Below are 19,159 nucleotides of genomic sequence, written 5' to 3'. Positions count from 1 at the left end.
ATTTTAGTTCTTTGTCGAAAAAAAATTTTATTTCTTCTATATGGAGGCGTATGAGACGTTGTTTGTCCGATGTTTGAATCGATTGAGGTTGCAGGTCAATGAAAATTGCAATCGATTGTTATTATTGAATAAGAATAGACAAGGAAATTGGAATGGTCGGTACTTAGATTATAGGAATTGGATATTGTATGTAGGTTAATTGTCGTCGTGTTACCATATGTAGTATTACAGTGTATGATGGTACAATAACTCTCAGTGTATAGGAGGCTAGTTATATTTTCTAGGACATTTAAATTACGATCTTTTGATTCTTGTTTTCTAGTAATAGAATATCGTTTTAGGTTAATGGGAAAGTATCCAACGAGGTATTCTATTACATGCACAAAGTTTCTTTTACATTTACGACTTTATTTCCGAACTTTCACAAATTGCATTTTGTACGAGTGCCAGATAGAGAAGTCTGCAATGGAAATAGTTTGCACACGCCTTCCTTTGATAGATCGATAACTCGACTAGATTTTTATAAAATTCTTCGTCATACTGAACGAATATTTTAATAATAGAAATCAAGGATTCTATGGAACACTGTGCCAAAAACCAACAACGATAGAAATTTCATCTTAAACAGTTGATCTATTTCCTCTAACAAAAAATGAAGATAGAGAAGAGACAAAGAGAGAATTTGCAATTAATCTACTAATTCATTAACATCGCATTACGATCCTATGATAGAGTTAAATGAATGAAAAGTTGCTGTTGTTTGTTACAGGTGAAGGTTTGGTTCCAGAACCGACGGACGAAGCACAAGCGAATGCAGCAGGAGGAGGAGGCAAAGGCACAGCAGCAATCTGGGGGCGGTGGAGGTGGTGGTGGTGGCGGTGGCGGTGGAGGCGGGAACGCGAATAACAATTCCAACAATAAGAACACCCATCACGTGAGCAAATGGCAACAGGAGACCGGTGATTATCACCACGAGGAAGAGGAGGAAGAGGAACACATCGATCCAGAAGCGGAGGAGTGTTCCAGCGGTTCGGAGGCGTAGCTAGACGTTCTCTGCCTGGACTAAGGTGCCGGGAATTGCGTCTAACCGACAAAGAACGACCGCTCCATCTGTGCCACTCGATGAGCTAAAATCGAGGTTCAAATTTTGAAGCGTGAAAAAGCGAAGGAAAGGCGAACCTTGGAATTTCGTTGGAATAGTCGGAATTACGAGTATTGCAAGAATTGTGGAATGGCGGACGTTAAAGTGAAAGAGGCTGATGCATCGAAAAGCTTCACCGAGAGAAACACGAGTAACCGGAAGAAATTGTTGGAATTGTCGAGGCAAGAATTTTATTCTTATCGCGAATATCCGAAGGTCGTGTAAAGTACGGAGTAAGTAAAATACGGAGCGTTGAGTTCGAAGAAACCGCAGGAAGAATACAGTTGGATGTGAAAGAGAAACTTGGATGGAATTGCAAATACAGTAGATGGTGTGTGAAAGCACGAGACGAGTTCCAATCTTTGCAAGACAGAACTGTCGGTGAAAACCAAAAATATGTTGTCGTTCGATCAGAGATTTTACGGAATTGCGCGTCTATCGCAAATTTTAAGAATTCACGAGTCAATACTCGCTGATTGCTCGGATAGTTGAAGAAATGGAGTTGCCGAGATTCCGAAGGTTCTCTAGCAGAATACGACGGAAATAAAAATAAAGGCGAGCGCCATATAGAAGAGGCTAGGAGTCACCGAAACCCGGAAACAACGGCAATAGAATTGTCAAGGAATTGCGTGTCCCACGGATTTCCAAAGATCGCAACAACGAACACAAACGAGACGAAAAACGCGTGGAAGGACAATTAAATTTACGTCTCGCTAGAAAGATCGTGATCGTTCGTTCGTGGAATTGTCATAGTAAAGACGATTCCTATAGTCGTCGTTGAACGACACCGGAAGACTGCGGATTTCCCTATTGGCAAGACTGACGTAGCTCCTCGTATCCGTTCCCGTGTTCTCGCGTATGAAACGATCGAAGAACTCCGATGAGAAACTCGTTTGCGAAGTAAACTGCTTTCCGGAGGATCGATGGAATTGCGCGGGGTTTGGAGCGCCACGGAAGCTGGGTAATGGAGGTATTGTTTCTTCGAAACTTTGGACGAAGCCAAATGGATCGATTTCCGGCGGAAACGTCGGAAAAACCAGAAACGTTTACAAGAACTTGCTCGATCTTTCGAACTTTCCCCTATTCTCTCGGCGGAATTGCGCCCCTTTCTCCCAGCGGCGATATCAATTTCATCATTCCCCCCGATGTTTTCTTATACCATAGTTCCTCGATCGATTCGCGGAAAGGCGCGCGAGAGAATGAATATTCTTTGGGAACTATCCAATGCTGAAAGGATGTTCCTTTGGAATATTCGATCGGGGAGAAGGAATCGGATTTTCACGAATTTTAATCCTCATACAAATAGATCGTCGCGTTCACACGCATCTTGCCATAGATCGTTCGATGGCGAGACAGTCAGCTCTCGTGTACATAAATAAATATCGAGAAGAATCGTAGACTGTGATCCGTGGTGGATCAGACAGGCGGATCCTGCGTTCCGCGTAGTAGACGACGGAAGGATCGATCTTTTGTTCGAGACGGGAGGACCTGTATCTGCGTATGCGTGCGTGAGTGAATGTGTCAGTGTGTGTACGTGTCTGTAAATAATTCGTCGATGAAAAGCGCGTTTGATCGCTTTTCGAGGAAGCTGATCGCAATGGTCGAGATGCAAATAGAGTTACGGAGATAAAGCGAGTAAGAGAACGAGTGCTTGTTAATCCATCGAGAATCGTTGTCGCGTTGACGCAACATCTTATTCGCAATATATTTTTAATTAATTTATACAGTTGAATCGAAAGGGGATTTCAAGGCTTTGCTTAATACTTTTTCCGATACTATTTTTTAATATAATTTTGTAATTTTATGAAATTCAAACGAGTCGAAGTGTTGATAAAAGTATGTCAAAGTTTCTTCTTGAAATCGTAAAAATCTTTTTTTTTTGGAACTTACTTTATTCGTGTTACATGATAATGTTGCGTTTGCGCGAATTTTATACCGTTTCGATGCTTAATGGGTTAACAATGTGTGAACACGCGCGGCCTACTGACATAAAACGTGTTACGATGTACTCATCGACTTCTATCCAGCATTTGTAAAACTATATCGGTCTTTGTCCATATCCTATGCACTTGGAAAATAATTATGATACGTTTAGCACGCGTTTTTACAATGAGATTCGTTAAAAATAAGTATCTTGTCTTAAAAGTGAGGATGTTATAGATACTCGTAACATTTATACAGTAGCCTTGTTCCCTTTTCCATTTTTTATCCACAAAGACAATACGAGGAACAATTTTCACGTTACTAATATCGATTCGTGCATCATAACGTATTTGAATATGTGTAAGCCGCAAAAGAAGAAACGAAGGAAGAAACGTAGGGGAAAATGAGAGTGCCAAACTTCGTATCCTTTCTAGATGAATGAAGAATCCCAGTGTAAACTCGAATTGTAACTTGCGAATTGTATTTAACGTCGTTGTCCCACGAGCGACCAGTATTTCCCTTTGTCAAATCGATGTCCGAGATGTACTGACAATTTAAATTATTATATCGATTATATTTTACGGGACAGCTGAGCGCGACAGCCCAAAAACGATCGTTCACGAGAAATCTTCGTCTCTTTTCCTTTTCTTTTTTTATTTTTTCTCCCTTTACAGTGAAAAATGAAAAATGTCTTTTAGTCGATATCGATGCTTAGCCGATATTTAAAGCGACTAGAATCGATATGGACGAGATTCAAATAGATGGACGAGTGAATCACTGGAAAATCTTGTCTGGATCGTGAGATGGATTGTGATTTCTTGACGAACGATCGGCTTGCACGCTTAACCGGTCCGTTTTTGTAAATACGTTGTACATAAAAGAATTGTGATTTTACTCGACGTGCAAAAAGCGTAGGATTGTACGGTCATACGGATGATTCAGTTCGTGTTCTAACGATATAGCGAAATAAATTATATCATCTCTTCACGACAACACGTGTGTGCGTTTCATTCACCAGCCAGTCTTGAAACGGAACGGTTAGAAGAAGGCCAAATGGAAGAAATCCTACATTCTCCATTGAATGTTCAATGATGTTCGATTATTTGAAACTCCTCGAAATTTAATTTACAAGAACATAAAGATCCAAATCGAAGAGTTCTACGATCGATGTCTCGATAATCTCTACTATGCAAATTTAGAAGCCTTCCGCAATAAATCAGAATACAATCTACGAAATAAGAAAATATATTGCAATTCTCCATCGTTGTTCAGCGAATTTAATCATCGACTTAAGAATCCACTTTTCGATTAACGAGAACACAACGATCAAACTCTAAGCACATTCCACCGAACGATTCACCTCTCCGAAGAACTTTGCAAAAGCTTCCCATCGACTTCCAAAAAATCACAAACCCAAATCTATATCCTTTCACCGAGGAACAATTCACCTTTTCCAAGAATTCACCGTCATCTTTCATAGAAGAATAATCCATCTCGCCGAAGAATCTTCCACCACCTTTCATCGAAGAATAATTCACCTTTCCAACGAATTATCCATCCACTTTCATCGAAAAACTCCATTACATCGAAGAACCCTAACTACGAGGAATCCCATCGAAGAATCCAATCTGCTTCATCAACTTTTCACCAATCTTTCCATCCAATCTCTTCGACCATCTCATCAAAAGACAAATTTAAAAAGCCAAGATCCGAAACCTTCCTGCTCCTGGATAATTCGCTTTCTCCAAAGAAATCTGCGCCATGCTCCATCAGAATTCGATAATCTTCGCTGGACAAACTCGAAGAGACTGAAAAGAAAATGCAACCAATGTTCGAGACAGACCGTTTCCACGGAACCGTCGTTTCTGCTTCCTTCGCAGGCCAACAGCCTGATCCTTGTCGATAATCGCTTTATAATCGCCGCTTCGAGGACGAATAATTACGTGAGCGGTCGGCTGCCCCGTAATTAACCACGCCGTGTCTGCCCGAAACAACGGATATGCAGAGGCGAACCATTACAAAGAGTCATTATTTTTGCGGGAATTGCCGCCTCTTCATGGGGCCGCAAGTTTCGTGAACTACACCAGTAGCTTCTATAACCTGCACTTATCGGTTGACAATATAATGGCGGCCACGTCTCCCTTCTTCTTCTTTTGGTGAGTTCACACATGTTATTGGGATGGAAGAATATCTTTGAGATTTTTCAGTGTTCCTTCTCGTACGATTTTGGTCGGTATGACGATATTTTTGGTGGTTTTATGGATGTTTACCGTGCAGATTCTTAAACTTGTACTCATTAGGAGATAATTTTTTTTACATTTTTAAATATTCCTTTTGCTGCGGGGCTTTTGACAGGGACGAGAATGTTTTCAGCAATTTATCGCTGCTTTTTCTCTTAGATTTTTAAACGCGTATCAGAAAGTAGTAGTTATATATGGATTCTGGCAAAATTTCATTTCATTCTCTTATTGTATTTGGCGTTTAGGTAGTTTCCCTAGCTGGTCGTGTTTTTCTATCGTTAGAAAAGTTTCTTTTGTGTGAAAGCCTTCCTCGAAACGTTCGGAGCTTTCTTAAAAGCGATTCTTTTAGTCGGCTTAAATTCTAAATAATCCTCAACCCTAAATAAAAGGAGGGAAAGAAAAAGAAACATAGTATACAGATACAGCGACGAAAGCAGATAAAACACAGGGACTAGCACAAGAATGACGAAATTTTAATCTCCGGTTCTTATTATTCCATTTTACGAAACGCGTTTCACCGTCAGCGTGATAATCGAATAATCAGAGTCGCTAAACACTGAATTAGTACTGAATATTAATCGTTATTCTGATTGGGAATTACCGTGGAAGGAGTGGTGGGGGTAACGCGGACTATAACTATAATGAACCGCGTTAATTGGAACGTTGCCGAAGAGCCGATAATTAAGTCCAGCGAGGTAGAGGACGTCGCTTGCCAATTAATAGATCTCATAGTTCATCGGTGTCTACCGCTTGTCGACAGCTCGTAAGTCCGTTTTCAGGGTGAAACGTCGCCACTCTCGACGGCTCATTAATATTCGTGCGAGGCGGTTCGTCTTTAATCGATGATTACGCGGTGATCTGGCAATTAGTGCGTCACTCAGTTTTTATCGATTCTTTTTATCATCAGGTATCTTGTCCCTCGTCGAGATTCTCAAGTTTTTACTTTGTATCAAGTATGGAGATGATAGACACCATGGTGGTAGGTTTGTTTTACAGTTGATGTTTGTGGAGGTGGATTAAAATCGATGATTTTTAATTAGCCCTTTACTCGATAATTTAATAAACAATTATAGTAATTTTGGATAGAGTACAAGTTATAGGTGTCGTTTTCACGATTTTATAATCTTTCGTTGTAAATGATAATCGAAACACTTTGTAACATTTCGTTCCTTTCGTTATCAAACTTGTTAATATCGTGCAAGGATATTTATTAATACTCGTAAAATCGCACTAATAATATTAGCTTAATGGTACGATGCCCCGGAATATCGAAGCGATCGATTAGTTCAGATAATTAATTCTTGGTGTGTTTTAGTTTCATGTGTAAGACAGATCTTCGATGATTTATCGAGACGGTTTAAGTGGAACATAATCAATTCCTGATTACGTCCAGCTTAGATATTATTTATCCCAATACTCAAATTTATCTGATACGACACTCTAGTTTGCGGTTCGGTAAATTGAAAAGCGATTTTTATTCGAGTAGATGTAATTCTGTTATGTAACTCCGTAGGGTTCGTTCGTCTCTCTTTTCAAAAGTATCGATTAGAACCAAGCATCGAGGAGCTATTGCAGTCCCCTTTGGATGGTACGAGAAGAATATTGAAAAGTCATTTCATTTCGATTCTTATCTTCTCATCGATTATATCAAAAATCTGATTCAGCAGCAAAATTATCACGCTTGTTATTCGATAAAAATCCACTTTACCGATATCCGAACTTTCGCAGCTGATAAAACGAGCGTATCGCCAAACATTCTTCGAGCACCAATTATCAGCACATCACTACGAAACTATGGTCCGTGGCAGCTTGGAAAGTATCGAAACTACCTTCACCTCGAATCAGAACACTTCACACAACAATACTATAGCATCGAATCTTCTTTCTCTCCCTCTCTCTCGTAACAACATCTTCTCAACGAGCTGCAACGATCTAGAACTGAAAACCAGACGAAGACGAATAGCGTTAGAGAAAGGAAGATAGAAGACGAGGAAGGACGAGGAGGAGGCAGTGGAAGAAAGAGACGGAGAAGCGGCGTTGTGGAGGAAAGGGTGGGGGTCGTCGAGGGCCGCGAGTTCAGAACTGCTAATTATGTAAATTGCCAGTGTTGCAAATTACCCTCACAGTTTGCGTTCATTCTGCACACAATCCACACGGTCCCTGCACACCTCGCACGGAATCCATCCACTCGGATACTGTTACTTCCTTCGAGAAACAGAGTCTTCTCTATGGCAGACGGAGCGAAGAGGAAGGAGCAGTAGAATAAGAAGAAGAAAGAGAGGATGTTGGAGATGGAACGAGATCCTTCTGGTACCCATGGAACGCCGGTCGTTCGTCATAACCGGTACTCAACGACGCGCCACTAGCCAGATACAACGTACAATGTTTAGCTCCGTATGAAAAGTAAAGCCTTGATGGATATTTTCATTGCCGCGATGACACTGGCGAGAGCCGTGAGAGAATCGTCCAGCGATTCACCGATCGATTGGGTGTTGGATGGCCGACGGCCTCGATGATTGGGTGTTGCGCAGGATCTAACGATAAGTGATGGATGGAGGATAGGGTTCCGCCACGATTTTTAGGTTTGTTTAACTCGGCCCGAGGTTGGGCTGCATTGGGTTCGCTGGGAGAGCGAAGTTGATGGTAAGGCAGTGGAGTTGTTTGAGAATCTTCGGGAGTTTTGATGTTTGCCAACTTGTTTGCTCGCTCTTGCACAGATCTTACGTATCTCGTATCGTCAGTAGATGAAGTTGTCTTGGGCATTTTTCTCGTTTGATTCCTTCGTTGCTGGTTGGAAGGAGTAAGAAAGACGAGAGGGAAATGGAGTGGTTTAAGAATTTTAAGGAGGTTTGCTGCTTTTGCGAGTTTCTTTTTATTGCAGAGATTTTGGTGCGTATTTATTGGTGGATCCTGGAGTTTCTTGAGAAATGGAACAAATCTGGCGAAAATCAGCCTGAGCAAAAACAGCTGACACGTTAATTTCTTGGTCGAAATTACACGCGTGTCTCCACCGCATCGGTTACCAGGGCCATTAAACGTATCGTTCCTGCGGTTTCGTCCTTGCTCTTCTAATTATGGGAATCGCGTTCGTGCGGCACGTGAAAACGTCACGTAACGCTTTTAAGGTTTAACACGGGGGAAAGAAAAAAAAAAAAGAGGAAAAGAGAAAGATTTTGTTCCGATTGCCCCGTGCACGTCACGCGGAGAGATACGCGGACGCTGGCATTAAGCCGGCTCTGCAACCGCGAGGGACGCGAAATCCTCAATTACTCGAGGAGCGCTTCCTGAACGAGCTGCGTGCCCGAACTTCTTCATCCTCCGTCTCAGCCACTTATCCTCCCTAATTTACGCGCATCCTCGCACTCTCTTGTGTACCGGCGTGGAGGAGTTTCGTGGCCCCATAAACGTGGTTCTTCCGCTTATTACCAAACGGTATAGCACAGTGCAATTATTAATTCATCTTCCTTCTAATTCCACAAGTTCTAATTTCTAATTCCTCTTGATTCAAGATGAATCCCCGTTCAAGGTGAACCCAATGATATCACGCCCTAATTCTTCGAATTTTTACGCTTTCGCCGGAGGTTCCACGTATGCGTGACTTTGGCTGCCAGCGATTGTAATAGTACGAATAGCGTAAAAATTAACGTTAAATGAAACAGGTGATCGCGGAATACCGAGGAAAAACAGAGACGTATCAAAATGATTAAAAAATACCACCTCCAAGGGAAACGTAATGGAACGCCGTGGAAAGGGTAAGAAACATTCTCGTGAAAAATTGCGCGCCCGCTGATAAAATCAAAATGCCTCGTTCAAAACGCCTCGCCGTGAAAGTGTGAATATTTGACGTCTCGTATTTCTTTGATTTTTCGCTGCGAGTTGAATTCAATCCAAGAAACTTAACGAGAGATTTTTGCTCGACTACCTTTAAACTGACTCTCCATTGTCGTATTGGTTCACAGCGCTTATTAACTTGCAATTCCTCTCGAAGCTTCGAGAATTAATCCAACCGTGTGTCATCTAAAATTGTCAAACACATCCTCAACCAACAGATCAAGCAATCGTCCTTGGAGAAACTGTCAATTTTCATGGTTTGCAAAAATTTTCAAAAATCGACAAATGGCGTAAAGATTCCATTGGCCTATCGAGTCGCAACGCAGGACCGATAAAGTGGACCGTGCACACGAACAAATCGTTTAATCCGAGCCAGGGCCCGATCGAGGTAATGACGGCCATAAACTGCAGCCACAGAAGGGTGCACGAAACGCGGTGAAAGAGAAAGAGAAAGAAAGAAAGAGAGAGAGAGGGAGAGAAAGAGAGGCCAAGGTTTCTGGTCCCGAGCAGAATTGGGCCTGACAGGCGAAATGGGCCTCGCGGTCCCGGGCCACGTATACCTGACTCCTCTTTTCCTTCTCTTTCCTCCTCGTCCTCTTCGTCTGCTTATCCTTCTTCTTACTCTTGCTCGTTGCACGGTCGATGCGTGTCCCTCTGGATCGTTTCTCTTTCTCTTGTTTCTCGACGGACGTGCAACTCGGATGCCACAAGTCTGCGATCCCAGATGGAGGATCCGGTTCCAGGAATCGAGCGTGTAAAACATCGGTTAAAGGCGTGCTTTCCGAGCGGGAATCGATGGGAAAACAATGGGCCGACAGCTCCTAAAGTGTCTGACAAATGTTCCGCGCGTGTTGCCCATCGCGTTCTCCAGCATCGCGGATTTTTTTAACAGGGAAATTTTGGCTGGCGTTGAACAAATATGGGAATCGTTAGAGGATTTTTGGACACGTTGAAGTTTTTCGATGAAGTTTCTTGGGAGAGACACGGGCGATGGAATCGAGGGAAGTTCGAGGCGTGATTGGAATTTGAAGATTTTAGAGAATGGGATAGAGAATTTGAGGGGAGGAGGGAGGAGAGAAGGTGGGGCCGAATGATTTATCGGTTAAGGGGTTTTTATCTTTGGTTGACGGTGTTTTGGAATTTTGAGATTCGCAGTTCGAGGATTGTTTTAGACACAGTACGACTTAATGGAAATTGACTCTGTTATCGTAGTTCTCGCGTCTTTGTGAATCTTAGGTCCTCCAATCTTTACACTGCCTTTCTGGGTCTTTGAACTTTTGATTTTTCGCATCTTTGAACCTTCGAGTGTCTGGTCTGGTCTCCGGATTTCTATGAATCTTTGAATTTTCGAGCCTTCCAATCTTTGAATTTTTCAATCTTTCGATTTTCCAATTTTCAAATCTCTGAGCTTCCTAAAAATCTGCAAATAATCGTATCGCAAATCTCCTTTAAATCCCCACTATCAAATCCCACAAATCTCACAATCACAAAAGATATAACCTAGCAAACACGAAGATGGCACCCCGCTGGGGGTAGTCACCCACATGCTATATTTTATTTTTATTTTTTTTTTTTACCAATAAGATATAATACTTTACCAAGTGTTCTTCAGGACAAATTGTAAAAACCAAAATAAACTAAAAAAAACAATCTCATAATTTCCAGCTCAAAGTTAAAGTATTCCAAATTCTATAACCATCGAAGCTCAATTTTCATTTTCCCATTATATTCGCAGTAACGAAGGAGAACTTCCGACGTGGAACAGCATCATCCACGATCGGCGTTTCCGATCCGTGCAGTCAATAAGTCACCAGCCGCGAGTCGGAGCGGATGTTTGCATTTGAATAACACGTTGGTCGACACGAGCTTTTTCCACGACTGCGCGACGGAGTAAACGGACGACCGGGACGTGGACCACCGAGCAGACCAGGTAAGCACGCTCGTAAAGTCGAAATTAAAGCTGGACTAAGCAAACTTGAGGACACACAGGATTCACCGATCGATTCGTCTTCTCCTCCAAAAATCCTACTTTCTTTTTGATCGCCAAAAGGACGCGGAGAGACTTATTGTTTCTGCCAAATAAACAATTTTGTCGAGAAAATATGAGGACGAAGAGGATATTTAATAAGCAGAAGAAATTTGGACGAAGAAAGAAATCTTCTTATACTCGTCTCATTTTTTAACTTCGTCGAATTAAAAGTAAAATTGGACAGGAATACGATATTACAAAAAATTGGTATCACTTTCTAAACTCTACCTCCATCGAATTTTCTACTAATTTCGTTGTTAATTTGAAATTAATGCAGCAGTTATCAACGGTGATTTTCTTTATTTCCAACAAAATTCCAAGTCGATCTTTTTTTTAATTTTTGTCTTCTATGGGACACTTTTCATGTGATCCAAACTTTTCATACGAATTACTTCCACGCCCAATATATTTTTTTACGTAACAGTAATTTTCCTCTTTTTGAAACGTTCGAAGCAACTATCTTTATCGTTCTTTTCTATCAAAAGATAAATGCAACACGTCGTATACTTTCCAAATTACCACAAAAGCAAGTTATTCGGATGTTTGATGAATCTAACATTGTATGTATGTACCGATAAAAATTATCAAAATGACTGGGTTTCAAAGTCAACGGGCGTATTCGCGGAAGCCGCGACTATTCTGTGGGCGTCGATCTCGTTCCCGGAAGCTGAGAAATCCGACGATATATCGGGGGTCAAGCGATCCGCTTGGATTCGAGACACAAATCGGTGGAATGGCGGTTGTTCACGGTAGGTTGAGCAACATCGAGGAAGACGTTGCTCGTGATATGATTAGAGGCGAGAACTCGCAGTTAGATCGATAGCGGAACGTTAACGGCGTGGAAATCGCGACGATCTGCAATTTTCTTTCGCGCTTCCTGCATCGAAGCGCCGCGATGCAGATTCCCCCATTGGCGTCGATTACTCAATGAAATCGAGATCGATTCGATATTTATTGATTGTGCTTCCCTTCTTCTTTCTCGACTTCATTTTCTCTTTTATCCTTTCGCGTTCGATAAGATCAGGCGATTCTTTGCAGATCGACCGATTGGCTACTACGGCAAAAATCATGAAACATTTATCTTGCGATTTATCTTGTGATCAAATACGGAAAAAATACAGCTATAGGAAGAAGAGTTTGAAGAAACAAGTGAATTAAAATACTACATATGAGAATGGCGTTCTCTAAAAAACACAAATTATAAAAATCAAATCGAATATCGATTAACATCCGTGAAAGGACGAAAGAATTTACAGTGTCTTCTATCGAAGATCAGTCAGCTTTTCGGAATTTAATTCTCAATCCCTCTGAAGGAGTTTTATACAGCTGCATCAACTGAACGAAAGAAGAAGGACAATTCTTTAAAGAAATTCAATTCTATATTTATTTCAAACGTCGTTCAAAATTCTTTACATCGACAATTTACGAATACTCTTTGAAAATAACTACCTATTCTACCAAAAAAGAAAAATTCGACCAGTCCACGAGCTCTTCCATAAAGTTCACAATTCCTACAAATATTTCAAACATCGTGCAAAATTCGCTAAATCCAAAAATTGACAAAACGCTCTCGTACAGGTAATTACCTGACTGACGAAAAATGAAAAGAAAGGAAGAATTCTACGTTTCTCGTAAGTCCACTCTGACTTGGCCAAAATCGCTCGAAAATCTGTTGGCGGAGAGTCAGTTCAACAAACTCTCGGCAAACATAGCCAGTCTCCATCGTGGCAGTCTCTTACCCTCGAGCTCTGGCCATCCGGAGGGATCGAAGTCACCGGGGAACACAAATTCGCGTGTCCCATCTAATACCATAAATCTGTCATCCGGCGGCGGGGGAACAAGCTCGTTTGACTCGCGCTGCTTTGTCGGTGTGGAACGCGGCGGAATTCGCAATTTAGGCTCGTCGCCGGGCCGCGCGTGTAAGAATCAGTCCAATCGAGGGGATCTCCGTGGAGGCAGCGGTCGGAGCCGCGAGAAAGAGATAATTCTTTAAGGGGACCTACGTTGTATGCGTGTATACTGTCTTATACGTTTCTCTGTCTTTCGCTTTTCTTGCTCCTTGTTCCCTTCTCTTTCGCCGCAACCAGCCACAAGGTGTTCCAACCCGGAGGAACTGGACAACGAGCCGTGGAAGTGTCCGACCTTCTGCCCCACGCTCCTCCTCACACCGTGGATACACCCCCGACAATATTGTAAACAAAATGGTACCAGTATTTCATTGGTAACCCGACACCCCCTTCGTTGAACCCACACGCATCGCCTTCCGCCGCCTCCTCGTATCTTCTTCCCCTTTCTCCAACTCCTCCCCTTCTTCTTCTTCATCTGCTGCTGCTTTCTTTTTATACTTTGACCGACTTGTTTGGCTCAGGTTTGAGTTTTTTCGCCGTTTCGCACTTGGACTCGACGCGAACGGTTTTTGGCAACCAGCATCTGTCGTATATGTGGTAGGTTGATCATTTTGCTATTGTAAATATCGACTGCTGGTCGGAGATAGGAGATTTTACGAATTTTAGCGATAGTTAAATTTTCAATGAAGCATTGGTGGTCGATCTTTGAAGAGTGATGATTTTTTAAACAATTCTTGGTCGTTATAGTAGTTGAGTTGAGGAGCAAACGAGACGAGAAAATAATCGCATGGCAGTTGGGCTGGACTCATTTTGAAAACCTTTGTATTTATTTTAACAAGTAAATTCTCTTGGAAGGAGTCCTTAAATCGAAAGATAAAGCAGGGAAATAAATACAGATTTTATCTTGAAAGTTTCACAAAATTGAACGACTCTACGTGGCTTAATAAATGTTTTCCTCGATTCCAATAAACATATTAAATTGTAACGTATGTTCGTTCGATGATGCAATAAAAGTAGGATGGTTTTTATTACAGTGCGCTATTTGCATATCTAAAGTGGTATACAAGAGGAGTTTCTTTTATTTTAGATGTCGTTCCAAAAATAATTTCGAATTCCATAGATACTGTATTGAAAACGAGACTAGCTTTAGATCGAACGAATCTTATTTCCAGTGAAAAGGGAGCGGAATATCGGTCATCTAGTATTTCACGTGACTTCAATTGAGTTCTAACAACCCGACCACGAAGTGTCGACCGCCATTCGCAAGAAATCTTCGAGCCCAGGTGCAGTCATAGTAAACCGATGTCAAGGAATCTCGCTCTGATAATAGGGACTGGTTCCAAAGGTGTCTATATACGGTTGCCAGAAACCGATCCAAGCGTTTCACTTTGATCTCGAGGAACTGGTCTTGAAGAATCACCTAGAATTACTCGGTCTAACTCCAGTTGTTCAGATCTACGTGAAATTTCACTCTGGTCAAGGAAACTGGTTTCTGTGAACATAAATACAATCACGGAAACTGGACGCAATTGTAAGAATTCTTACACAGTCCTCGTTCTTAACAATTAACCTCATAAACTTCCTTTTAATTTTAAGTCTAACAACGCTCTCCCGCTTTTTTTTTCCCAATAATGAACTAGGTGGCTTTTCCCGCGCGAAAAAAACTGGCTCTATTTGTAATCTACCATTTCAAGCTCTATATTTGATCAAATAAAACGAGACGCCATTCCGTCTTCAACACGTTAATTAACCTTGTTTTCTCTGGGCCCATCTTTACTCTATCAAACGAGGCGAGTTAGCAAAGGTAAATAAATCTATGTGGTCAAAATCTAAAGGAAATCAAAACCTAATTTAGAAATAGAAAGCTACGTCTATGAACATGCACATTTTTAACTTGATATAGAAACCTACTTTTATAAACATTCACGTCTTAATCGTTGCGACATTAATGTTACTATAAGTCGTAAAGTAGCTTTTCGAGAGATCGTTGTATTATTATTATTTTTCTGGTATTATTGGATAGAGCTACGTATCTAATTTCAGAAATTAAAAATCTATAACTTTTATAAAACTTAAGTGTATTATAGTTTGCATTGTGATATTAGAAAATTCCGTTTCGATAGGGTTAGGTGGAAAGACTATAAATGGTAGAACATCTACTGATTACATTTATTGAAAAATACCCATCAATTTTACATTATTTAGGATTTCACATTTTAAAGCATAAATGATGCGAATAAAATAAGATTTATAATAAAACACCTAGAAAGTAAAAGCAGTGAAAAACAATTCAAATATCTGTCAAGCTAGATTAAGCAGACATATCTATTATTTAATTAACAGGTTTAGCAGATGATTTGTATAATGATATAATGAATACAACGCGATCCTTTATTATTGTGAAAATCGTAAATTGGCAATGATTGCGCACTAGTAGTTTGCGCATCACGTGACCACGCGTTTGACGCGATCGTAAACATAAATAGCGTGTCGAAGATGCAAGAGAGAAGCTCAAACTGCGTTTTAAATCACCGAACAATCTTCCGTTCACAGGTAAATCGTTGGACAAGCTTGATTACCCACTTCTCGCAAAAAAATCGATCAGAAATTGCATTAACAAGGTCTTAATAGCGCCGACCGATCTCCATTCGAACAATCATATCGTTTCTCCTAGTGGTTATTCCCTTTTTGGAACGATACGAAACGATTCTAGGGAATAAAAAGACGGAAAAGACGGAAAGATGGTAAGGAACGTTGATCCCGCGGGAACGTTAGCACTGGTAGAAATGCAAATCCAAGGGAAATCGAGGCTGTAAGAAGTTAGCTTCGCAAACATGTGGTTAGATGGCTGAGGTTGGCCCAGGTTATGATAGGTTCGCGTGGTTGGGCCACATTAGACAGATCCACGGATCGAGATCTCGAATCGTAGAAATTCCCCGCTCCTCGACTCTCGACAGAGAGATGATACTCGGTTATTAGGCGTGTAACGCTGTTCGAAGCCTTTTCCACCGCTTTCTATACGGCCAGCCGGCACGGACTTCTCGTACACGATTCATCTTATACGAGTTTGCATCGTTTTCAGCGTGTAATTCAGCGGTTTTGATTCTACCATTCGGAAGGAGGAATCGTAAAATCAGGGAAAATTGCGGGACACCTTCCTTTCCGGATTCGCGACCCGGATAGAAACCGCCTTGTGGAATTCTTCGATTGGATCGCGTTTTGGTAAGTTGTTAATCAATTACGTAAAGTAGATTAGAGCGAAGAAGATTCTAGTGGTACTTGAGAGAGTGTTTATTATTTTATGACTAAGATTGTTTTAATAGGTTCGACGTAGAGTTACCGAGATTGAGGTTAGGTTATGTAGATTTTACTAGAAACATTGAACACGAATCGAGCTATTAGAAGAATAAACTGATTAATTGTAAGTAAGTTAGTACTTACATGATAATCATTTGTGAAACTGATGTGGCATACAGATTAATTAGAGATAGATTAGAGATTAGATATAGGAACATTAATTATAATACATATAATATAATACATGTACACAAATGTACTTGATTTAAGACTGTTGTTTCTCGCTTTTTAAGCTTGTACATTAAAAATTAGTTACGTCCTTCAGAAAATTTATAGTTAGTATCTTCTGCAGTAACTCTTTTTATAATTTTCCTGTAAAAGATAAGATGCACGTAAGTGCTCAAAGTATACATAAAGCAAATTACAAAGAACCAAACTCATCTAAACATTTTTAATTCCACCACATTGAATATTCTTCAAAATTAACTTTAATTTCTCAGTCTAACCATTATCTGAATATTACAAAACTAAAAACTATCTTGCAATTCCTCATATTCTCTATCTGTTAAATCTAACTCAAATCTACTCTACCAAAATCTAATCTCACTTTACAAAAGATACTACCAGTATCCTAAATACAAGTACTAAATGAAAATATTGTTAAAATATTCGATTTTCGATCTTTCACCATTCTTTTCATAACCTGTAACAATATTTCAAAATAATTACATCGAACAGGTGTGTAACACCTTTCACCCCACCCCTTTTAATCGATTCATCGAAAGAATGAGAATAGCTGGAGAACAATCACGGAAGGAATTTCACGAGTTTCTCCAGCAGTCGAGGAGATCGGACTTTCGTTCGATTGTATATTACGACACCGGTTTCGCTGGCTCTCGAACTGACGCGATAAAAATGCATGCACCCGGCTGCTGAACGAACAACGTCGCAGCTGATGGACTTTATGCTGACGCGTTGAACGTTCTCGTAAATTTGCATAAAGTTCGCTGGAACGACGATCTGGCTGTGGTTAAGTCCGTTTATAGGACTGGTACATATAAGGAGGGTGAGTTATTGGGTTCGATATATAGAGGTAATTTACAGAAGCGTTGCTAATGATGGCATAATAAATGTGTTTTAATTAATTGCTATACGAAGAATATCTTCAACATCCTTGAATGCTAATTTGGAATTTCTGTAGTTTTTAATTGCTTTAAGTAATGTTTAAGGATCATTAATTTTTGGAGATTAGAAATTTTTTATAATTCAACATTCTTTTTGAATAAAATTCTATTGGCTGAGAAAGGTAATAGAAATTCTTTTACTTCTAAATATTCAAGAATGAAATAAAACAGTTTGTAGATGTATTTGCGATATCTCGGTTCATTATGAGATAATTTTAATACAAAAAATTTATTTAAAATACGCGCATGTACAATTGCGGATCAGGAGAAGACCATTTCCTTTACAGAAACATAGAACTTTTAAAATATTTATGAATTGAAACAGATATTCTTTATTTTTGCAAACCTTCGTGAATTTATATTAGAATACACTCTTTGAAGCATCGATTAATATAAGAATCAGAGATTCATTACAGATACACTGTAATTGATTCGAATAAATTTTTTATTTTAGAAATATCGTTAATAAGCTGAGTATACAGATCTTCTTATTTTATTGCAGAATATTTGGTTGATTGAAATCCGCCGGCAGGAATTTTCCATAGAATGTTAGGATGATGTGCTTCGTATATTGTAAATGAGGCGAATCACGCACTGGTATCAGCATGTTTAATAAGATGCCTTTGCCAGCTAGTAGAGTGATCATCGATTTCCACATTCTTACGTTGAACTTCTCTGGATTCCACTCGAACCGATTCCACTTGACCGCATACTTGTTTCAACTTCACTCTTTTGAAAAATTCCAATCATTTACATACAATGTAAACTTCCAGAATTAATTCTGATTTTCACGAGATAATCTTGACAGAGATTTCCGTGTTCTCCATGAAGTTCCTAATTTAACGTACCGTTTAATCTTTAAATATAGTCTACATGATATCGAAATTTATATTTTATCTGAACTATGCTTATGCTTAAACAAAGATTAACATAAATATATGTAAAATACCTACGCCAGATTATATCGTACCTGATTCAAATCACTGTAAGCGACCCAAACCTAACTTAAAGCTAGTTCAGATTTATGTCTTTTAATCTGCATCCACCCTATCTCTATTGTATGAATTTTAAATGTACCAACAGAAAGTTTATCCAAATTTAAATTTTATTTCTAAAAATGTATAGTTATTTAAACAAACTGCATTTAATTCAAATTTATGTAGACTTACTTATATCATTCCTGCATTTAATAAGAAATTCAACTCGTATTCTAGACTTTGCTCAAATGATTTTAAAACAAATTAAGCCAACTTAGTCAAATATGAACTAAGGATTATCATCAAAGTGTAGCCGTTTGATTCTTAATTCTTGAAATTTAATGTTCACAAGATTTCCAAGTGGAAGCTAGTCCAACATGTATTCAAATCTCATTCAAAGAAACTGATGCAAAATAGCCATCTCGATGCATTTCAATTGAAACTCATCTTAAATTCAATGCTGTCCGAGATTTTCAAATCAAACCACTCACATCCAAACAGATTAAAACAAAAATTTAATTGTATGGCGAAAATGTCTAGTCCTCTGAATGTATTTCTAATCAAACTCAATCGAAATTCAGACCTCGCAAATTTTCAAACTCAATCTCCACGAATTCACGTAAATTCTCACAGAAATCTCCGCACACAATTTCCATCTCCAATAAAAGCTTTGTATTAATCTTCACTGCA

General features: G+C 39.8%; 1 protein-coding gene and 1 long non-coding RNA gene across 3 annotated transcripts in view; both read left to right on the top strand.

Moving 5' to 3' along the window:
- The window catches only part of LOC132911902 (homeotic protein empty spiracles-like), a 54,002-nt gene extending 49,945 nt beyond the window's left edge, over positions 1–4,057 (top strand). The window contains exon 3 of the mRNA XM_060968929.1: positions 770–4,057. Coding sequence (XP_060824912.1) covers positions 770–1,042 — 273 coding nt within the window. The 3' untranslated portion in view covers positions 1,043–4,057. The remainder of the gene's footprint in view (positions 1–769) is intronic.
- Positions 4,058–15,483: 11,426 nt separating this feature from the next.
- LOC132911913 (uncharacterized) overlaps positions 15,484–19,159 on the top strand; it is a 169,410-nt gene continuing 165,734 nt past the window's right edge. The window contains exons 1-2 of one of the 2 annotated variants that reach the window (XR_009659111.1): positions 15,484–15,564; positions 16,094–16,233. This is a non-coding gene — a long non-coding RNA (uncharacterized LOC132911913). Of the gene's footprint in view, positions 15,565–15,968; positions 16,234–19,159 lie in introns of those variants that run through there. The other variant, XR_009659112.1, reaches the window with a different exon arrangement.

The sequence above is a fragment of the Bombus pascuorum genome, chromosome 11 (assembly GCF_905332965.1).
Source record: "Bombus pascuorum chromosome 11, iyBomPasc1.1, whole genome shotgun sequence".
Classification (NCBI taxonomy): Eukaryota; Metazoa; Arthropoda; class Insecta; order Hymenoptera; family Apidae; genus Bombus; species Bombus pascuorum.
This window is presented reverse-complemented; position numbering and strand designations above follow the sequence as displayed.